Here is a 24,071-nt window from a genome sequence, read left to right on the forward strand (position 1 = left end):
TCATCATGACTAGATAGACACGGTGAGTTTGTCTTTACTATACACGTTAGATGTGATCCACCTCATAGTAACAATCCTGTCAGATCGTCCATCCTTTGAGTGAGAGTGTAACGTTATAGGTCGGCCGATCTGGTTTCGTGGTTAAAGTGAACCTTTTCGACATGTTTCCGTGTTGTTGTTGCTCAGTCAGCAATGGCATGGGCGCGATGTTGTCTGGGGGTTTGGCAAAAGGAGAGTGGGACGGTGGGCGGTGCTCGGGGTGGTTACTGAAGGTGGTGACTGTGTAGTTCTGACTTCAACTTTTTACGGAAGTCACAACGGTTCGTGAAAAATCACAGCTACTTTATGCAGGCTGTGTGCATTTTACTGTGGACTGACTGTTTTGAAACTTGTATGGTAGTTAAATAGCCCCTAGACCTCAGTTATCATGAAAAAAGCCAGGAAATTTCAGTTTTGACAAAATTGGACCTTTAAATAAGCTACACCTTTCTTAACGCTTTTAAGTGCACTTTGTAAAAATGTCAAATTAAGTTTTATCAAGTACATTTAAAATTTAGTTTTAATCTTCCGTCATGCTTTAAAGATGTACTTTAATGTGTTGATATTAAACACACGTAAAGTATTTCATTATAATTTTACTGTAGTTATTTGATATTATATTCAAAGTTAAGATATTTTAAATGTAATAAATTGCAACTTCATCTTTATTAAATTGGTGAAAAAGCACTCTTAACTAGTTTAACTATCGGCATTATATCTGCACTATTTACACTACAATATATTTTCATTTAATTGTAAAAAACATGCAATAAAGTACTCAAAATCAATACATTCATTTTGCACTTAAGTATTTTCTTTGAAAGTAAATTATTTCCATAAAAAGCACGCTTTTTAAAAGTATGCTAAAGTGTACTTATTTTTCCACAAGACTTGTTAAGAAACTCACCAAGCAGACAGACTCAACAATGACACAAGAAAACCTAGTATAAATATTGTGTATGGGATAATGACTTTTCTCACCAGTGTTGTGAGCCTCCAGCTCTTTCTCCATCAGTTCTCTTGGAGGTGGCAGATGGCTGAAGCTGTTGTGTTTTCCGGTGTTGGAGGGAAATGGTGTGTGTGTTGTGTGTGTGCTGCACGTTGTGAATGAAGTGGCTGTTGTACTCGAGCCGTTCTTCTCCTGTCCAACAGCGCTGATCATCTCGGGCTCCTTCTCATGGGTGTCCTCTGTTTCCACATGGATCCATGGGATTTTACTAGTGTTGTAGGAACAAAATTGGATGAGTTTTTGTTTCTGGTCCAAATAGATCAGATCAAGAGGAAACAGTCACTGATGCCAGTAAAGTAAGCGAGCATTATTTGTCAGCATTGGTTGGTATTTCCAAGGCATATCAAAATGACAGTGTGTAATTAGTCCAGATTTGTTAAGCAGAACTGAGAGATTTGGGAGAGGCAAGGCTTACCGTTTGAACTTGTAGATGAAGAGAATAGCCAATCCCACCAGACCCAGAGAAACCAGTAACAGCATGGCAGAGCCACTGGGGAGAACACTGGAGTCCACCAGAGGTGCTGCAGGCAATGTTACACAGCATAACTCAATGTCTCATCTCACAGTCTGTATATAAAAAGCATGCGTGTATGCATTTGGCAGATGACTCCAAAGTGACTTACATTGCATTCGTTGCAAATTCTTATTACTTGCACTAGGAATCAAACCCTGACCTTGGCTTTGCCAGTGCCATGTTTTTTCTTTCTGTGTTCTCCAGTTATAGGAAGGCAAATGCATTTACAATGTTTTCTATGTGCTTTATTATCAATTGCATGCTCTTATAATAAATAAATCATGATCAATACTTCTCCACAAATGTTTCTATATGACTTCTAATATATAATATCCAACATGGCTGCCTTTGTGTCACCATGCACATATCTATTTGCTAGGAAAACTTTGCTGATTTAAAAAAAATAACAGCAAGAATAAGTTAGTTATTGATATTAATAGTTATTGATATTATAAAATTAATAATTACTATGCCTAATATTTCATATATTGTTTATGAAGATGAATCATATTGAAAATGTATCAAATATTATACAGATATATTTATTTCATTCATTAATGCCCATTTCAGAATGTATTATGCTCATTAAAATAAACATGACCATTCAATCATTTAGGTAAACAAGGTAAATATAAATTTTAGAGATTTACCTGCTCTATCATTATTAATATCTCAGTGATTTTCTATAACTCTTGGTAACAATTTGATTTATGTTTCAAAGATTTAAAATGCTGTCCAATAAAGGAATGATTCTAAATCTTGTTATTTTGTCAGAATGATCACTGATAAATAGAAATAAAGGAAGAATATATTACTGTCATATATAATATTATTTTACTAGTATATGTTAGATATACAAAAACAAAAAGTCTGTTGACCATGAATATCTTTGCTGTCTCTCAGAGCATGTCTGATGTGTGAGAGGCATATCCATTTCAGTAATTCTAAAAACTGTCTCACTCGTTCACTGCACACACACACACACACACACACACACACGCTGCAGTTCATCCTTCAGCCCTTTGAGGGTTGACGCATGATGATTGTGACCTTTCGGCAGAATGCAGGAGGCAATCTGAACCTTTTCCTGTTCGGAGCAATGAAGACAAATGGCCGTGTCTGAAAAGGGTAGAATTATATGTGGCAGAGAGACACTCTTTATGATCCTGTAATGTCATTTCCAACTCACTATATTGGTCATGCTCAGACAGGCTCCACATTATCAATATTAATCTAAAGTCCAGGGTGGATTATCTGTTCTCTGGGATTTCTAGCACCAAGAGAAGTTTGAGGGATTTGACACAGTGGATCGTCAGCAAAGTAATCATGTAGTGTACATTATATAACCACAGAAGCATAAAGTCACCTCACATAACCACAGACAGCGCTGTAATTTACCACAATGAGGTGGCAATTAAATGGAGAACACAATGCAGTAGACAGTTTAATGTAACTCAACCACAGACAGCAGTGCCAAACGAGCCCTATAACCACAGACAGAAGCAGTGCGATGCATTTTGGGTCATCGGAGAGCATGGATTGTCCTATTAAAATCTTAGGAACAGAAACTTGTGTTCAGGTCTTACCCAGTGTGAGCTGAGACACAGACACAGTGACCCGTGTGTCAGGCTTCAGATTAAACTGGATCAGGTTCTGATTTAAAGCATTCATGAATACCTCCGACATCTGAAACAAGATAATGATAATGGTGAATGATAATGATGAATATGAGAGCTAAAGTAAAGAGAAAGTGGAAAAGCCTTGTTTTAATCTATCATCGTATTTAATAAAATATTTAATAAGCAATGTTACAACATTAAAGCAGCAAATGTGTGTAAATAATGATTTCAATAACTAAAATCATAATAATTGTGGACATATACTACCATTCCAAAGGTTTGGGGTTGGTAAAACATTTTTTTTTATATATATTTCTTGAACGAAAGTCTCTTATGCTCACCAAAATCAAAATACAGTCAAAGCAGTAATATTTTGAAATATTATCACAATTTAAAATTTAATTAATTCCTGTGATCTGAATTTTCAGCAGCCATTACACCAGTCTTCAGTGTCACATGATCCTATAGAATCATTCTGATTTGGTGCTCAAAAAAACTTTTTTTTATTTTTATCAATGTAGAAGCAAAGTAATATTTTTTGTGGAAGCCATTTTTTCAGGATTCTTTGAAGAACAACATTTATTTGAAACAAAATCTTAAAGGTCCAATTTTGTCAAAACTGAAATTTCCTAGCTTTTTTCACGATAACTGAGGTCTAGGTGCTATGTAACTACCATTAAGTTTCAAAACAGTCAGTCCACAGTAAAATGCACAAAGCCTGCATAAAGTAGCTGTGATTTTTCATGAACCATTGTGACTTCCGTAAAAAGCTGACGTCAGAACTACACAGTCACCGCCTTCAGTAACCACCCCGAGCACCGCCCACAGTCCCACTCCCCTTTTGCCAGACCCCCCAGACAACATCGCGCCCATGCCATTGCTGAGCAACAACAACATTTATCAATGTAGAAGCAAAGTAATATTTTTTGTGGAAGCCATTTTTTCAGGATTCTTTGAAGAACAACATTTATTTGAAACAAAATCTTAAAGGTCCAATTTTGTCAAAACTGAAATTTCCTAGCTTTTTTCACGATAACTGAGGTCTAGGTGCTATGTAACTACCATTAAGTTTCAAAACAGTCAGTCCACAGTAAAATGCACAAAGCCTGCATAAAGTAGCTGTGATTTTTCATGAACCATTGTGACTTCCGTAAAAAGCTGACGTCAGAACTACACAGTCACCGCCTTCAGTAACCACCCCGAGCACCGCCCACAGTCCCACTCCCCTTTTGCCAGACCCCCCAGACAACATCGCGCCCATGCCATTGCTGAGCAACAACAACATGGAAACATGTCGAAAAGGTTCACTTTAACCACGAAACAAGATCGGCCGACCTGTAATGTTACACTCTCACTCAAACGATGGACGATCTGACAGGATTGTTACTATGAGGTGGATCACATCTAACGTGTACAGTAAAGACAAACTCACTGTGTCTATCTAGACATGATGAAGATGTACTGTATATACATCAATTTCAATTTCAATTGATATTCAATTTCAGCAGGCAATTATTTTTACAGCTACATTATTGTTCCAGCCACAATTAATCACAACAAAGTATATACAATTACAAATGATTATATAGGCCTATAAATCGTCAGTTTGTTGTTTTACACACATGGACACAGACATTATTTCATACACGACATAGTCGTTAGATGCAAGAAACAGACATATGGCAAGAAATCTGTAGACGCGCCCATAACAACAAAAGACAATACTTTATTGAACCTTTTCTGATAAGAAGTGTGCGCTGCAAACGCGAGCATTTTTGACGATGGTTTCTGTCCAGTCTGCTCATTTTATCGCGTTTAACCACAGCTGTCGTCGGTTTTTTGTCTGGCAGTGGCAGCAGATATGCGATCAAATTTCTAATTTGAGGCTGTATTACGTCGATTCTGTCGATCGTCTATTTATGTAGCAGAATCTGCGGTGGTTTGAATGGGCCGCCTCCAGTTTCTCCTTTGTTTTGCTGCCTCCAGCTAGCGCTGTGACGTCAGCTGACCCTAGTTACCTGTGGTTAGCCTGGCCGTGTGTCACTCAGAACACAACAGGCCAATCAGAAGAGAGGCTCATGAATATTAATTAGACAGGCCAAAATCGACCTGTTCTCAGCAGAGCTCCTGAGAGAGGAGCTGTAAAAATATATTGAGATATATTGAGTTTTTGGTACTTATACCGCAAATATACAGTATATTCTTAAGGACATCAAAACCTAAAATAAAACTCCAGAAAGGTGTACAATATGTGACCTTTAACTAAATGTTGTAACTGTCACTTTTAATCAATGTATTGCTTCCTTGCTTAAATGTGTTAATAACTTTAAAAAACAAATACTGACCCTAGTAGTCTATTTGTGCTGAGTTTATTAAAAAATATTTATAAAGGCTGCAAAAAAGCTTGATTTGCATAACAATTGTGAATATGAATAGTTTGTAATCCATTAAAAATGATCATACTACATTTTTCATTTTGGAAAGCTGTAGGTCATAACCCTACATAAACTGAGAACGCCATAAAAAATACTGCTGGTTTTAGCATAAATTTGAATTATTGTCAAGTACAAATTTAACTGGAGTTTTTATTTCTCTTTGTGGTTGCTGGGCATTACAATTCAGCCCATGACATTTTAAAAGTAAGTGCATGTATTTTTCAGCAGGTTTATTCGCTAGTAATAAAGCCTATTTTTATTGCCACTATAATTTATTTAGTCATCAGAGAATCATAATAGGTTATTTTAACAGATTGTATCAATCATCAGACCTTGTCATTTGGGGGATCATAGCAAAGCATTTTGTTTCAATATGCGGTGTGAGTGTGTGTGATTCTTGCCTTATCAAGCTGTTCCTCAGTGTGTGATCTGAATGCTGACTGGTTTGTCTCAGGTAGGATAAAGAACTCAGCGGCAGTTGGAGATCCAGGAAACACAGAGACCAACAGCTGGTCCTCAGGGAAGCCGCAAACCTGGAGAAAAACACACACAGATAAAAATGCATTTCTCATACGCTAGTAACCATTAAATTAAACAAATTTTATCAGCATGCAACATTCATGACCGGATCTAATTCATGCGTAAAAGCTAGTCAATCATTTCATGCCCGTTTGCACATTAATAATATCTCCGTTAATGTTTGCAAATCATAATAAGTCATTCCAGCGAATCTCGAGACGGTTGTAATATTTATGATATGATGTTGTGTAACCGTATTGAAAGCACTCTGTTCAAGTTGAAAATCCAGAGGTATTGGGAGACCATTATATTTGTGCTTGAGCGACTCATTGTAATGGAGTTCTGCGAAGCGGTTCTTTGGCTCTGTTCTTTAATTGGCTGACTGGCTTTAGAGTCTCTCTGTTGCTGCATCAATATTCACTCTGAACTCCTGTGATTCACTCTCGCCAGCAGCACTACATTACCCTATCTCTCGCTCTCAGACTGAGGGGAAATCAGATGGATGCGTGAGAGCACGTAAAGCCTCTCAGCCAAACACGAACCTCGCCGGAGAGCCCGGAAAGAGCCATCAGGCTTTAAACCAGCAGCGTTTGAGAGAGAGGAAAGAGAATAGCTGAAGAGAGAGGAAGCGTAGTGAGCTATCAGCAGCCTTTCAAGAAATTTCATGAGTTCTTTTCAGCAGTTCACTGACATGAACAGAGCACTCCAACAGGAACTGATGATGGACTTCAAGGTCGGTATACCTGAGAGAGCGTTGCCCTGACAACGCGCCCCACATCCTGTCTCCATTCGGCAACGGACGGGTTGTGCTCTTCCAGGTTGGGAGAGAACGACAGCAGTAAAGAACGGAAGAAGTCTGGGAACGATAGAAACAGAGATGCCAAAAATTCCTCTTAATTCTGAATGTCTCTGTGAAACTAAAAATACCACATTCTGTATCTCAAAGAACACTGCAATTTTCAGAACAACGGGAGGTCTTCACCTTTGACAGTGATGATTTTCACGTCCTGTAGGACTGTGCCTCCCGCCGACACCTGTACGGTGACAGAGTTCAGTCCCTCTCGCGTGAACGTGTGCGAAACGCTTCCTTCCAGTGTGATCAGCGGCTAAAAACACACACATACGAGATGTTCGGAAACAGGAAAGCAAATCAGAGCTCTGACTGATGTGTGAGTGGCAGAATCATTTATAGCAGAAACCAGTTACAGCCCTATATGGCCAAACTCCCACTGTGTTTCACGGTTCAGTTGTCATGTTTTTGATCTCGGGGCTTTTCGTAGATATATTGGTCTTAAGGATCTTCATGCTTTTTCCTAGTATTTCTTAACAAGCCGCTCTGTTCGTGAGATTTACTTGAAATTTACGGAGGGCTTGCTGATGTAATTTTTGCGGTCCTTTTTTGTTTTGTTCTAGCACAAGATGGGCATGTTGGGCAGCGCTAAAATGAACTGATGTTTTGCAAATGACATTTTAACATTAATATTCATTCAAAACAATGCGGTTACATTTTAATGCTGCCTTGTTTTTCTGTGGAAATTGAAGTAGTGAATACGAAAACATTGTACTTTCAGTGTATAATGGGTTAAGTTAATGCATTTACTTCACTTGAATTATTTACAAGCAGATTTTCTAATATTGCTAACACACTGGAGGGTCTGCATTTTGCCTGGCTGTGCTCTTTGCTGTGTATTATTACTTTATTAAACATTAAAAGCAACCACAAACAAATACAGCTGGCTTATAACCAAACCTGGACTGCAAAACTGGGCAACATTTTTGCTGTTTGCCTCACCCTAAAATAATCCTAAAAGCCTGTATTATATATAAAGGAGGAAGGTACACAGGGTGAAATGAACAGATAATATTATTACAATTATTTCACGGAGAGAATCTAAACTAGACATTCAGTTATAATGCAAAGCTTCTGTATAAGTGAGTTTTTAAATGCTTTTAAACGGCTCTGCTCTATGGCAGGTTTCCAGCAGGAAAACACTCTAGAACTTGGATGCATAATCAGTAAAAGCTGCTCTGCCACTTTTTATGTGTTTCACCTCAGAAATCTTAAACAGACGTGAACTGAATGATCTCATAAGTCAGTGATGTTTGAAAGCATCATAAAATAGTGATTCATATGCCGATAATAACTGTAGTTTAAATCCATCCTAATCCTTCATGACACAAGAAATCAGTATAATGAAGAAATCAGTCAAAACAGTAAAAACAAAATATGTCAGCAATATTAGCAATATAGACTACTGTTCAAAAGTGTGGGGATGGAAAGTTTTTTAAATATCTTTGAAAAAAGTTTCCTATTTTCACCATGGCTTTATTTGATCAAAAATACAGTAAAAATAATAATATTGTGAAATATTATTACAATTTAAATGATCTGTTTTCTATTTGAATATATTTTAGTAATTTATTCCTGTGATGCAAAGCCCTCCAGTCTTCAGTGTCACATCCTTCAGAAATCAAACTAATATGCCGATTTGCTACATTTATTATTATCATTATTATCATAGTTGAAAATGCTTGTGTAGCTTTATTCAGTATAGAAACCACAATACATTTTTTTTCCAGGATTCTTTGATGAACAAGTTAGAAATTATAACAATTATTTGAAGTATGTTGTAGCATTATTTAGAAAAGATTTGTCCTTGCAATGCAGACTAAAGTATCAATTGCTTTGGAAAAAAATAAAAATCATAGTGACCCCAAACATTTCAACGGCCCAATAAAATCCTACCTTGTTACAAGCTATCTATAATTATAATTCTATCTGGGCTTTTTAACTTGGCCAAATTTCTAAGCTGGCAGCATTTTCCCCTTGTGTTTTCCCAGCTATGCCTGTCATTCATCAAAACCCATTTTGACAGAGTTAGAATTCATTTATTCTTTTTCTTTTGGTAGCAGGTGTTCATACTGCAAAGGGGAAAAACACAGTGTCACAGTATCAAAACGTGGCTTTGCTTTTTACTTATTTGACCCCAATCCAAATCCATCTTAATAACAGGTTTACCAATCTGACCCTGGCAACCACAATATCTTTGGCAGAGCTCTTGTTTTGTTAGAGGTCAAGAGGTCAAAAGTAATACTGGGATAGCTGCCTAACCGATCTGGGCCTTTGGGCCACATGTGTGTGTATAAATATATATATATTATATACTCAGCGTTTGAACCTCTGTGCTGTTATTGAACCACCAGTAGAAGGTAGCAGTCCTGGGCTGACTGGGCCACAGCACTGCTGTCAAGTTGGCCTCTTTTCCTCTGATGACGACCACCGGTGCCGAAAGAAAGATACGCTCCACGGGACCTAACATGGCACATCGGACGTGATATCTCATCAGACACAATATCAAGTCAATAACGATCACATTTAGCACCGAACACAACAGCAATTTCTTCTTCTACACAGCCTTCATTGAGAGCTGGTTCTGAAATATATTGTCTAGATGTGCAGTCAGTGGCATAGAGGTAATTTAGTCTGACAGGACACAGTTTTTATAGTGACGGCAGTGGCTTCTTATAGAGAATTCAGATTCTTAGAAATATATGCGTGTGCTCATGTACATACTAGTGATGTGCAGATAGAGCGAGCTGCTGTCAGACCCATGACTGTTCTGAGCACGTGCGGTGACCCTGAATATCCCAGAGACCCTGTACGTGTGTGTGATGCTGTCACCAAGGCGACTTATATTGGAGTATGACACCGAGATGCCATCTCCAAAGTCCACATGGAGACTTGTAGACAGTGAGTCACCCTACAGAAAAAAGGCAAAAAAGACAGGTATATTCTATGGTTTTGCATGTAAAGGCTTTGAAACTGGTTCTCAAACTGTGGTCCACAGATGGAAGGTGGTAATGATAACAATGAATTAAACTGATTTACTGTTAACATCAATTTTATATAAATAAATACTCGCAGTTATGTGTCAGTGTACATTACTGTTCAAAGATTTGGGGTCGGAAAGACTTTGTCACTTAGAAATCTCTTATATCAGCAAAGGCTGCATTTATTTGATCAAAAATACAGTAAAACAGTAATATTGTGAAATATTATTACAGTAAAGTTTTCTATTTTAATATATTTTAAAATGCAATATATTCCTATTATGGCAAAGCTGAATTTTAATCAGCATCATTACTCCAGTCTTCAGTGTCACATGATCATTCTAATATGTTGATTTGGTGCTTAAGAAATATTTCTTATTATGATCAAAGTTAAAAACAGTCGTGCTGCTTAATATTTTTGTAGAAACCACGATGCATTTTTTTCCTGATTCTTTGATGAACACAAAGTTCAAAAGAATAGCATTTATTTGAAATAGAAATCGTTTGTAACAAAATAAATGTCAATACTCAATAACTTTTGATCAATTTAATTCCTTTGTGCTGTTTTAATTGAAAAAACAAAAATCTTACTGGCCCCAAACTTTTGAAAGATGGTTTATGCAAGTTCATTTTTAACCTAGTTAGTGAGTCTAGCTAATTTAATTGCCTATAAAATTATGGATTGGTGGCACAAGGGAAGATTGATTAAAAGAACATCGAATGAGACCCCCTTATGAGATTTAGGGTTTTGGTGGTTTGGAAATTTGTTTTACTCTCATACTTGGTCTGCCATCTTAAAAAGTTTGAGAACCACTAATCTAAAGAAGAACACCTTATAATATGAATGAATTTGTGTGTCTCTGCACCTGCTGACTTACATTTTGCAATGCTACTCTGAAGGTGATGTTGGTTCCCAGTACAGCAGTGAGCTGAGAGTTGATGGTGCTCAGCTGTAGGCCACTGGGTGCTATGGGTTTACACTGTTGCATTCTGGGACTCAGTGTACCCTTCAGACCCTCTCTACAGTTATTCAACAGCACTTTCCTGTACCTGCACCGACATACACAAAAGCATTAGAAAACACCCTCTGTTAGCAGCAGAAACACAAAAGTGACACGTATTTAATATACAAACACCCAAACACTCTTATGAAGGCTGTCACAAACATACTCATTTTGCATGTATGGATCATACTGCATTGTGTGTGCATCTGTGTATCTGTGAGTGTGTGTTACCCTGTGCTGTTGCGGTAGCGCTGTCCATGGCTGCAGGTGTGTGCTGGTAAATTGACATCATACCAGAATGCAGGTGCACATTTTCCACTGGCCTGTCTCTCAAACCCATAATCACTGCAGGGGAAATCATAAAAACACATCAATTATTCAGTTTGGTTACGCTTCTCTCTATGATGCAATAGCAGTCTATAGAGAGAAGTGGCTTGGATATATGCTGTATAGACTGCACTTTACATACACTGTACGTTTTTTTATGGCTTTCTCACGCACCTTGGGAACCACTTTTTATATTTTCACTTGTGTTGGCTATATGAAAGGTTCCCATGCTTTCTGACAAATATATTTCTCTGATTTTTCCTTGACCTTTACAGATATTTGCTATAAGGAGTCATTGAAAAATAGTTTAATAGAGATTGCACTTACAAGAGTAACTTCCACCCAAAGAAATATTTTAAATTCAATCATTTAAATTCATAATTTTTTATTGTAATTATTTGAAAATGAATTAAATGTTTACTCCATTATCTGCTTTCTAAAGATTATTGCAACTTGCTACACATCAATTGCCACATTATATGTGCCACATTATCTGAAGAGTATGGTGGCCGAGACAGCTCAACGTGCTGCAAATGGTTTTACTATTAAAATTAATGAATTAATAAATACATTTATTATATAAAAAATAGATAAAAACAAAAAATGGTTACTATAGTTAAACCATGGTATGCACAAATTATCTATGGATTTACTTCATGGTATTTGTACAAATACAAATGGTAATCAATACGCCAAAAAGTAAAATAAATAAATACAATTGTTAATTTTTGTTTTGTTGGGGTAATTTTGTTGTGGTCTGTGCTACTTGTGCGTTTCTTTATTTGTTTGTGTTGTGAGCATTTGCAGCACATGTGCTGTCAAACTCATGATGTTTTCTTAATTTGCTTGTGCTTCTTCTATTTGCATGTGTTTTCTGAAGTTGCAGCGCAACTTTAGTTTTAGTTACTTTATGTGCTTTTTTATTATTATTTAGGTTTAAATTATATTAAATATAGTTTTAGTTTTAGTAATTTTAGTACTTTAACTTCAACATCAGCTTTTATTTCAGTAAAATTTCTAATTTCTAAGTTTTTTCATTTTCTAAGTTACCAAAAACAACTCTGACTTGGAATCAGGCTGTCAAACCTCTGTTTTTAATCGACGCTATTATAGTAAATGTAGGTGGAACCCTGTTGAGCAAACATTTTAGCAGCACGGTAGCCTTAAGTTGTGATTGGTTAGTGAATTTACAAGGTATAAACTGCTGCAGGGGATCAGGGATAAACTCAGTAGCACTAGCTCCTTCAGGCTAATCAGATCACTGCCACATTTATCATCCATTTAAATATTCATTACTTATTCATTTGGAGATAATTAATCATTTGACATTATGCTAATTTTGCGCGCCTCTCATTCATACGTGTAATTTGCCTAAGAGCAGACGACTCTAATGGAGCCTGTGTGCTGTACAAGGGAGATTTATGTCGTCGTTATGATCAGCGCAGGAGTGTGTCTCCATGTGCATCGGGGTGGGCTTGTAAAGACATCTCCATCAGTATAGCGATATGATTATGACAGACTGATGTAAAACCAGGTTTTTACCTTGCCGCCTCAAGAGCAAGCTAATTTAATGTAGCGACTGCAACAGTATCATAAACTGCTCTGAAAAAAAACACCTAACAAATGAAGGGAAAAACCTTGTTTTTTTACATTCAAATGCCACTTAATTAATCTGCATAATTGGTTGGATCCCTGCAGCTTTTGTTCTCTGCATGCAACACTGAGTCCTTTGATCCACAAAAGTTACTGTCACTCATTTCCTCCTTTGGAAAAGCAGCTGCTCTGCATTTCCGTGTGTGTGCACGTATGCGTATGCGTACGTGTGACTCACCACTCAAAGTCATAGAGGGTGCAGATGCAGGGCTCAGCTGAAACAACTCGAGAATATTCCCGACCCAGAGTGCAGCGTGTGCCAGGCTTCCTCTTCATATACACCTGTCTCTCTCCCATCACACACACCTCACCCTGAAATGCACATAAATACTTAAATAACTTCAGTCAAAGTCACATGGAACAGTGTTAGTACAGTATTAGTATACTATTATAAAATGTTTAAATATTTTGAATTAGCTTTTATTTTATATTTTCAGTTTTCATTAAAATTTTATAATTGTTTTATTAGTTAATTTTATTTGTTTTTTTTGGCCACACTTTATTTTAAGGTCCAATTCTCACTATTAGCAAAATATTAACTACAACTTTTGCCTCAATAAACTCCTGATTTGCTGCTTATTAATAGTAAGGTAGTTGTTAAGTTATTAGGTAGGGTTAGGGATATAGAATATGATCATGCAGAATATGTGCTTTATACGTACAAATAAACAGCCAATATGTTAATAATAGGCATGCTAACAAGCAACTAGTTAATAGTGAGAATTGGTCCCTATACTAAAATGCAGAGGCGGACTTAACCATTAGGCAAAGGTAGGCGACCGCCTTGGGCCCCCAAAAGCCAAGGGCCCCCAAAAGCCAAGGGCCCCCTAAAATGCTTTTTATATGCGAGATGCGCGTTCAGTGCGGACAACCGTCTGTGCGTCTGCGTTGAACGTGTTTCTTAGCAAAAGTAGTGCGATGTAGAAAATGGGGATGGATTCTATTCATAAAAATGGAATTTACTGTGTAACGCGGAATGTGACGGAATGAACGGCGTTTCTTTTGATAGTTTGCTATTTAAGCACCTGCAACGCTCGCGGTTGTCGTTTGTAGTAGCTAAATAGTATTTTTGCCATTTAATATTCACATACACTAGTTCCTCAAATCTTGCCCTGGAGGGCCAATGCGCTGCAGAGTTTAGCTCCAACCCTGATCAAACTTACGTAACTGTGATTTTCTAATGATCCTGAAGACATTTATTAGCATGCTCAGGTGTGTTTGATTAGGGTTAGAGCTAAACTCTGCAGGAAAGTGGATCTCGTGGGCCAGATTTGAGGATCCCTGCACTAGTCCATATCGCAGTTTGATTGAAGTGTAATGAATTGCATTTGATTCATTCATTCAATATTTGACGAATTCCGTGACATTGCTCGTTACACAGTAAACTTCTGTTGTGTAGCATTTTGAATGTACAAAAATTAAAGGGTTTGTTTAATTTTCATTGGAATAAAAGATAGATTCCAGAAATTTGATTACCAGAAAAATGAAAATACACAACACAGAATTTAAAAAAAAATTAAGTAAATAAAATTAAAATTTCATAGGGCCCTATTATTGTATACAAATTAATAAATTAAGTTGTTCTTATGAATTCAATTAATTAGATATGCTTTTAATTAAACCATTAAAATGGAATACAGAAAAATTTAAATGGAAAGCACAGAATTTGGGCCCTATGAAATGTATTTTTTGTTAAACTTTTAATAGGCCTAAATTGCTGTTAAATTAAACAAGTTTCATGATTTTAATTAATTAGACATGTTTTTTGTTAAAATTTTATAAAATCATCCAGAAAACTTTAAACAGAAAAAAAGATTTTGGAAAAAATTAAACTTAGGCTAATTTGGGAAAAATAAAACGGATTTCATAGGGCCCTACAAATATCATGCATCTGAAGCTATAATTTTAATACTAAGCAACAGTGCATATTATATAGGGCCTATTTTAATTTTTTTAAATGGCGCTCACTCGTTTTTGTGAAAGACCCAAGGAGGACCATGCACAGTCACTTTCCACACAGGCACACTTCATGTTTGGTTGAAATAATCCTTAAGCATGTAAATGTATAATTTCCTTCATTAAAATAAATAAAAAATAAATGTATATTTTAAAGTTTAGAATTAGACAGCCTTGTGAAAATTACCCCAAAGCACCACCTAGGGTCCAACCTACTCTAATACTATTATAACTTGTTTAAATGTGAACAAGAGATTTACAAAATTAAAGAAATAATTTATTTATAACATGTACATGACAAATCTAAAAGATTGGACACAACTATGGGACACGGTCGTGCAGCAGCAAGCAACAGTGAAAGAAACCTCAAGGTTGTAAATGTGTGAAATTGTATAGGGCCCCATTCCTGTATTTTGCCTGGGGCCCCCAAATCACTAAATCCGCCCCTGCTAAAATGTTAACGTTATTTTTTTTTAGTTTGTATTTAGCCTTAATTTATTTTTATTTCAGTTTTAGTAATTTTACTATTACAACTTTTGTTTCAGTAACATTTCTTGATTCCATTAGGTTTTTAGGTTTATGACTTTCAGGTTTACAGTACATTATATTTTATTTTATTGCAGCTATTATTATTTTCAATTAACAAAATTATATTTATTAGTTTTATTTACCAATAACAATGTTGCTTGGAATCAGGCTGTCAAACATTTCAGTTTTTTTTTAGTAAAGCCATAACAGTAAATGTAGTGTAGAATATGGGAAATGTGTTGCGATGAAAGATGTGCACATAACAGAGGAGCCTCTTAAAGAAGAAGTTACAGCTCTGTGAGAGCCAGAAATCTTGCTTGTTTGTAGGTGACCAAATACTTATTTTACCGAGGAATTTACCAATTAATTCTTTAAAAATCCTACAATGTGCTTTTCTGGATTTTTTTTCTCATTTTGTCTCTCATAGTTGAGGTATACCTATGATGAAAATTACAGGCCTCTCTCATCTTTTTAAGTGGGAGAACATGCACAATTGGTGGCTGCCTAAATACTTTTTTGCCCCACTGTATATTCACAAACGCACACAGGAAGCAGGGTTGCTTGGGCTGCAAAACAAAACCAGCCTAACTGATTCTTTGCAAAGACCCCCCCCCTTAGTAACTGTTGCTACGTCCGACAAGCCATGGCACTCTAACGCCACATATCATGTTCTCACACAGTGAAAAATACATCGCGGAGCTAAGAGGAAACTGACAACGCGCTGGCAGACAACATAGAGCAGGTTACTTCTGGTGTGAAACAAAGTCTCAGCTTTCAAATGGTAATTTTTTAAGAAATTCAAACAATAAATACCGTTTTGTGGCTCTTTAATGTGTCATGACAAATCACTGTAGCACCTCAGTTCAAGCAGCACGTGAACCGATCTTCTCTTCCTCTTTAATAGTTATAGCATGAAATAAACATGAATGAACATCAGAAGATATCTTGTTTGAACCGCGGAAAGACGTCAATACACTACATTTTTTTAAGTTCAAGTCCATCAATGTTAAAGGGTTAGTTCACCCAAAAATGAAAATTAACCTGTGATTTACTCACCCTCGAGGCATCCTAGGTATATGACTTTCTTCTTTCAGACGAATCCAATCGGAGTTATATTAAATATTGTCCTGGCTCTTCCAAGTGTTATCATTGTTCATGGAACATGATCTTTACTTAATATCCTAATGATTTTTGGCATGAAAGAAAAATCTATAATTTTGACCCATACAATGTATTTTTGGCTATTGCTACAAATATACCCGTGCAACTTAAGACTGGTTTTGTGATCCAGGGTCACATATGGTGCACACACTCAAAGATGAAAAAACACATCAGTTTTATTCAGGCCCAAACGGAGCAAATATATGCAGATGTTGTTATTTACAGTGGGGCAAAAAAGTATTTAGTCAGCTACCAATTGTGCAAGTTCTCCCACTTAAAAAGATGAGAGAGGCCTGTAATTTTCATCATAGGTATACCTCAACTATGAGAGACAAAATGAGAAAAAAATCCAGAAAATCACATTGTAGGATTTTTAAATAATTTATTTGCAAATTATGGTGGAAAATAAGTATTTGGTCAATAACAAAATTTCATCTCAATACTTTGTTATATACCCTTTGTTGGCAATGACAGAGGTCAAATGTTTTCTGTAAGTCTTCACAAGGTTTTCACACACTGTTGCTGGTATTTTGGCCCATTCCTCCATGCAGATCTCCTCTAGAGCAGTAATGTTTTGGGGCTGTCGCTGGGCAACATGGATTTTCAACTCCCTCCAAAGATTTTCTATGGGGTTGAGATCTGGAGACTGGCTAGGCCACTCCAGGGCCTTGAAATGCTTCTTACGAAGCCACTCCTTCGTTGCCCGGGTGGTGTGTTTGGGATCATTGTCATGCTGAAAGACCCAGCCACGTTTCATCTTCAATGCCCTTGCTGATGGAAGGAGGTTTTCACTCAAAATCTCACGATATATGGCCCCATTCATTCTTTCGTTTACATGGATCAGTCGTCCTGGTCCCTTTGCAGAAAAACAGCCCCAAAGCATGATGTTTCCACCCCCATGCTTCACAGTAGGTATGGTGTTCTTTGGATGCAACTCCGCATTCTTTCTCCTCCAAACACGACAAGTTGAGTTTTTACCAAATAGTTCTATTTTGGTTTCATCTGACCATATGACATTCTCCCAATCCTCTTCTGGATCATCCAAATGCTCTCTAGCAAACTTCAGATGGGCCTGGACATGTACTGGCTTAAGCAGGGGGACACGTCTGGCACTGCAGGATTTGAGTCCCTGGCGGTGCAGTGTGTTACTGATGGTAGCCTTTGTTACTTTGGTCCCAGCTCTCTGCAGGTCATTCACTAGGTCCCCCCGTGTGGTTGTGGGATTTTTGCTCACAGTTCTTGTGATCATTTTGACCCCACGGGGTGAGATCTTGCGTGGAGTCCCAGATCGAGGGAGATTATCAGTGGTCTTGTATGTCTTCCATTTTCTAATAATTGCTCCCACAGTTGATTTCTTCACACTAAGCTGCTTACCTATTGCAGATTCAGTCTTCCCAGCCTGGTGGAGGTCTACAATTTTGGTCTTGGCCATGGTGGAGTTTGGAGTGTGACTGTTTGAGGTTTTGGACAGGTGTCTTTTATACTGATAACAAGTTCAAACAGATACCATTAATACAGGTAACGTGTGGAGGACAGAGGAGCCTCTTAAAGAAGAGGTTACAGGTCTGTGAGAGCCAGAAATCTTGCTTGTTTGTAGGTGACCAAATACTTATTTTACCGAGGAATTTACCAATTAATTCTTTAAAAATCCTACAATGTGCTTTTCTGGATTTTTTTTCTCATTTTGTCTCTCATAGTTGAGGTATACCTATGATGAAAATTACAGGCCTCTCTCATCTTTTTAAGTGGGAGAACATGCACAATTGGTGGCTGCCTAAATACTTTTTTGCCCCACTGTATATTCACAAACGCACACAGGAAGCAGGGTTGCTTGGGCTGCAAAACAAAACCAGCCTAACTGATTCTTTGCAAAGACCCCCCCCCTTAGTAACTGTTGCTACGTCCGACAAGCCATGGCACTCTAACGCCACATATCATGTTCTCACACAGTGAAAAATACATCGCGGAGCTAAGAGGAAACTGACAACGCGCTGGCAGACAACATAGAGCAGGTTACTTCTGGTGTGAAACAAAGTCTCAGCTTTCAAATGGTAATTTTTTAAGAAATTCAAACAATAAATACCGTTTTGTGGCTCTTTAATGTGTCATGACAAATCACTGTAGCACCTCAGTTCAAGCAGCACGTGAACCGATCTTCTCTTCCTCTTTAATAGTTATAGCATGAAATAAACATGAATGAACATCAGAAGATATCTTGTTTGAACCGCGGAAAGACGTCAATACACTACATTTTTTTAAGTTCAAGTCCATCAATGTTAAAGGGTTAGTTCACCCAAAAATGAAAATTAACCTGTGATTTACTCACCCTCGAGGCATCCTAGGTATATGACTTTCTTCTTTCAGACGAATCCAATCGGAGTTATATTAAATATTGTCCTGGCTCTTCCAAGTGTTATCATTGCAGTGGGTGGATGTTTCTGTTCAACAGTCCACAAGACGTCAAATACGCGCATCCATAATAAACCAAGCCTCACACGGCTCCGGGGCATGAATAAAGATCTCCTGTAGCGAATCCATGCGTTTTTGTAAGAAAAATATCCATATATAGACACACTTTATTTGACGTCTTTTGGACTGTTGAACAACCCCACCCCCTACTGCAATGATAATGCTTGGAATAGCCAGGACAATTTTTTATATAACTCCGATTGGATTTGTCCGAAAGAAGAAAGTCATAAACACCTAGGATGCCTCGAGGGTGAGTAAATCACAGGCTAATTTTTGGGTGAACTAACCCTTTATTAATCTACTCTCCTGTCTGGTTTGTTTGTCAGACAAAATGGCAGATTTGGTGTTATGATTGGTCAGATCGCCTGTCAATCAAACTTCCAGCAAAGTGTCAATTACTATTCAAAACTAGCCAAAACACATTTTTTTATGTGGTTTTTCACTCCGTTGGCAGTCTCCTCTGTCAAAAAAGCTTTTGTGTTAACCCGCAGAATAAAAATAACCACGGCAACAGTGTAAAAGTAGCCCAATTCCATGAGAATAGTGACAAGAACTCAAGTATCGACAAGTTTCCCCCAAAACTACAAGTTTTGTAGTTACTTCTGCTTAGCTGAGGATGGATACAGTAGTTAGTACGAATTTTAGAAAACATATCGTGCTTCCCAGGAAACAGATTTGACATGCAATAGATGCTGACTCTGAAACTCCGTAAAACCACAAGTCAAGGCTGACGGACAACATGTCACCAATATTATGTGCCGAGATCTGTTGCAAAATCCATTACGACTCCATTAATTTCCATTCTGCTTGGGCATGTTACCCCAGAGGTGAAAATAATCTCCCGTGCCTCCCTAATTACTAGCGAATTCAGTGCCAAAAGAAACTCATGTTGAATGTTGAGTGAGTGAATTAGTGCTTTGCTGTTGAGACCGAACAGAAAGGCGTGCTGATAAATGTGAGGTGACAACCTTGTTTTGCAGGTGCCATGTCTGAAAGTCTCCGTCTGTGCATTTCCGCCCAAACAGGGAGCTGTAGTCAATCTTTATCAGCTGCCAGTCAGAGTGGTAACTAAAGTGCCCGAAGAATCTAGGAGGATAGAGATGCTTAAGCACAACAGGATCGGTTTGCTTTTACATTCTTTACAATTGCTAATGGATCAAAGAGTCTTAAAGGACACATATTGCTATGACAAATCCGAGAAGGAAGTGTCAGTGCTATCTGTACAAGTAAGTGTGAGGATCCAGGCATGCAGACATGCAAATGAAAAGATTTAATGTGATAATAATGATCCCAGTAAGTGAAGGTTCATTACTGACACCTCCTGGACCATTCGGATCAGTGTGGCTGAGAGGTCGAGGTGAAATTATTCTTACGTAATGATGCGATTCTCAGTCTCTGGAGTCATCAAAACCCCGTCGACAAATAGGGGTGTAGACGAAAAGCTGAGTTTGTCCCACTGCCGGCCTTCATCCAAACTAATCCTAGACACACATACATTTCACAAATCATTTCACTGGCAAAGCACATTAAGTTCATATTCTGATTAATATCCAGTACAGTGCACATTTGACAAAGACATAAAAATAGAAGATGCATTTGTTCAGTCATCTGAGAATATTTAGCCGATCCACAAAAACAAGTCATTGTGGAGTCACTGCATTAACATTTAATGTGGGCTACATCTGCATAATTACATTAAAATCAAATCTAATATATGCTCATTGAAAAATATCAAGACAAAATTATTCACCATACCCCACTTGTGTTTACATTACCCTCTAATCATTATTAGTCATGTAAAATGCATATTATGTCTCATTACACATTCAGTCTATTTTGCATTTCATTCTTTTGTTGCATCTCTTTATTCTACTTTCTTTCTGTCCTTTGCATTATTTTTATTATTTTGCCTGAAGTAAGTGGCCCCTCAGTGTGTTTTTTTGTTTTTAGATTTTGTTCTTTCTATGGATGTCTTGTATTTTAAAGCACCTGCTTGTGTCCATGACATTTATTCTTGTGTATTTAGAGCCCTCCTGTTTGCCTTATTCTGTGAGCACTGAATGTTTAACCTGAACTTACTGGTTAGTCATGCGCGCGTGCGCGCGCGTGTGTGGCGCGTGTGCGTCTGTCTCTCTCTCTCTCTCTCCTTCCTGAATCTGCCTTGTTGTGTCTACATTAAAAGTAATTATTGGAATCCTTGTCGTCCTGCCTGCCTCCACACACCGTGACACATAGTTGTGTTATTGGGGATCTTCATTTAGATTAAGATCATTTCAGCATAATTTGGTCATTTTTTCATACTAACTTTCAGTAACCAACTGCAACTCTCTCACATTGCTGAGTCTGCAGATTTCTGCATAAATCAGCACACATCAAGTACACAGATTCTGTCTGGATATTGGTATGCTTTTAATAGTACACAACATCTATCATTTATATATATACTGTATATATTATATACACTTTGTGTATAGAAGTTTGGGAACAGTATGATTTTTTAAAAATAATATAAATGAATACTTTTATTCACCAAGGATGCAATAAATTGATCAACAGTGACAGTAAAGTCATTTTTTATGTTACAAATGTTTTTTTTATTTTTATTTTTTTATAAATGCTGTTCTTTTGAACTTTCTATTAATCCTGTTAAAAAAAATGTCCACAAAAATTTTAAGCATCACAACTGTTTTCACCATTGATAATAATAAATATATATATATATATATATTTCTGGGCACCAAATCAGCATATTAGAATAATTTCTAAAGGATAAAGTGTGATTTCTGAAGGATCAAATTTACGATTTAAAATACATTAAAACAGAAAACTGTTATTTTACACAGTATATTTCACAACATTACTGTTTTTACTTTATTTTGATCAAATAAATGCAGCCTTGGTAAGCATATGAGACTTCTTTCAAAAGCATGAACAATCTTAAAAACTGACCTAAAACTTTTGAATGGTATAGTGTGTGTCTTCACAATGCTTTTAAAAGCTTACTGTTCTCTGTATTATTGTTGCTAACAGGCATAACAGTCTCTTCATGGAATCTTTTCATGCATAAAGCAAATAATTTCTGGTTTGGTGTTTATGTTGTTGTAGATATGGGTCAAAGTCACCCGAGTTGATGGCTGAGCACCCGCACTCACACACATTTGACTCCTGTTCTAACAGCAACCCACAGGAGGATACCAATTATCTTCCGCAGCCTAATTGATCCTGACAACATTTCAGAGCTTAGCACATCAAAGCCGTGTGTGTGACGTGGCAGGAACAACATGTGAACGGAAGCCCACCGAATCCCACCTCTGCTTCAAACCTTAACCCCCTCAACATGAGCATAAAAGCCCAGGCAAACACAACCACCTGCACTACAAAGCCATGACAGGCACTTTCGCTGAAAGGATTCCAAATGTTTGATATGATAAGACCTATTACCTGCGGTTTATATCTGCCAGTCCTCAAATCAAAGCTGACGTTTAAGCATGAGGGAACCTCAAAAACTTAGGCTGAATAAAAAATATCCAAAAAGTTAGAGATAAACTGCAGTGAACTCAAACAAGCATAATCTCTTCTGTTCTGTTTTTGGCCATGGTGGAGTTTGGAGTGTGACTGTTTGAGGTTGTGGACTGGTGTCTTTTATACTGATAACGAGTTCAAACAGATACCATTAATACAGGTAACGTGTGGAGGACAGAGGAGCCTCTTAAAGAAGAAGTTACAGGTCTGTGAGAGCCAGAAATCTTGCTTGTTTGTAGGTGACCAAATACTTATTTTACCGAGGAATTTACCAATAAATTCTTTAAAAATCCTACAATGTGATTTTCTGGTTTTTTTTTCTCATTTTGTCTCTCATAGTTGAGGTATACCTATGATGAAAATTACAGGCCTCTCTCATCTTTTTAAGTGGGAGAACTTGCACAATTGGTGGCTGACTAAATACTTTTTTGCCCCACTGTATAATGTGTCAAGTCACCTTTATTTTTAGAGCACTTTATACAACAGAGATTGCTTCAAAGCAGCTTCATAGCATTAAAAAATCTAAAGTAATCGAATCAATGATGCAAACTTTAAAAATAGCTCTGTAAAAGTTCAATTCAGTGATAGGCAGCTCTACTCAAGTGTAGTGTAGTTATTCAACTCGAGTAAGTAAATGGTGATTCAGTTCAATTTAATAAGTGTCAATGTTGCAAAATACGTACATAAATTATGAATAGATTCATTTCAGCTATAAAGCAGCTCTACAGAAGACAATAGTGGCATTATTTAGCTCAGTTCAGTTCACGTTCATTCTTGTCTGTGTTCTATCAAATCTATATAATATGTTTGTATATTAAGTGTCTTTTAAACCACTACTAATCAAGCAAAAGGCAACAGTGGCAAGGTGACAGAAATGAAGAAACAAATTTTGTGAGAAACCAGGCTCAGTCAGGGGACTAGTTCTCCTCTGGCCTAAATGGATGAACACAATGTAATATTGATTCCAAACTGCTTCACAAATCAGATTTGTGGGTTGATTTTATTCAATAAAATCTGTAAGGCAGTGCATTTATGAATATGCGTTTTTAAGGGGAAAAAAGCATTTTGTCTTACCATAAATGGCGTGTTGGTACAGCAGATTGTGTAACAGCTAATAAAGCCCCTCCATGGTCCAAAAACCAGACACTGTGCTCCTCCTCAAAAATCTAAAAAGTGTTTACAGAGTCAAAAACCTACAAGGTACTTTAGCATCCTGTCTCTTTGTGTTTCTCATGTTTATTTTAGTTTCCGTTCTTTTGAGTGGTGATCAGGAACAGGGTGCTTGTAATCTTAAAGGATTTGTTCACTTCCAGAATAAACATTTTCTGATCATTTAGTCAGCCAATATTCCAGGATTTTTCTCAATATAGTGGACTTCAATGGGTTGAAGGTCCAAATTGCAGTTTCAATGCAGCTTTAAAGGGCTCTACACGATACACATCACATTGGAAAGGTCACTCACAGTTAGTTCTTCTTCTGTGTGCT

General features: G+C 37.2%; 1 protein-coding gene across 1 annotated transcript in view; it reads right to left on the reverse strand.

The window, feature by feature from the left end:
* The window catches only part of sorcs3b (sortilin related VPS10 domain containing receptor 3b), a 70,061-nt gene that overhangs the window by 2,888 nt on the left and 43,102 nt on the right, over nucleotides 1-24,071 (reverse strand). Inside the window, exons 13-26 of the mRNA XM_016269735.1 lie at nucleotides 23,661-23,752; nucleotides 20,438-20,545; nucleotides 20,033-20,150; nucleotides 13,129-13,262; nucleotides 11,202-11,315; nucleotides 10,845-11,016; nucleotides 9,710-9,896; nucleotides 9,315-9,448; nucleotides 7,118-7,241; nucleotides 6,879-6,991; nucleotides 6,018-6,149; nucleotides 3,149-3,248; nucleotides 1,464-1,569; nucleotides 1,021-1,256 (exon numbers count right to left, since the gene is read on the reverse strand). Of these exons, the coding sequence (XP_016125221.1) occupies nucleotides 1,021-1,256; nucleotides 1,464-1,569; nucleotides 3,149-3,248; nucleotides 6,018-6,149; nucleotides 6,879-6,991; nucleotides 7,118-7,241; nucleotides 9,315-9,448; nucleotides 9,710-9,896; nucleotides 10,845-11,016; nucleotides 11,202-11,315; nucleotides 13,129-13,262; nucleotides 20,033-20,150; nucleotides 20,438-20,545; nucleotides 23,661-23,752 (1,870 nt within the window). The remainder of the gene's footprint in view (nucleotides 1-1,020; nucleotides 1,257-1,463; nucleotides 1,570-3,148; nucleotides 3,249-6,017; nucleotides 6,150-6,878; nucleotides 6,992-7,117; nucleotides 7,242-9,314; nucleotides 9,449-9,709; nucleotides 9,897-10,844; nucleotides 11,017-11,201; nucleotides 11,316-13,128; nucleotides 13,263-20,032; nucleotides 20,151-20,437; nucleotides 20,546-23,660; nucleotides 23,753-24,071) is intronic.

This window comes from Sinocyclocheilus grahami, unplaced genomic scaffold (assembly GCF_001515645.1).
Source record: "Sinocyclocheilus grahami isolate Dianchi unplaced genomic scaffold, SAMN03320097.WGS_v1.1 scaffold54.1, whole genome shotgun sequence".
NCBI classification, from domain to species: Eukaryota; Metazoa; Chordata; class Actinopteri; order Cypriniformes; family Cyprinidae; genus Sinocyclocheilus; species Sinocyclocheilus grahami.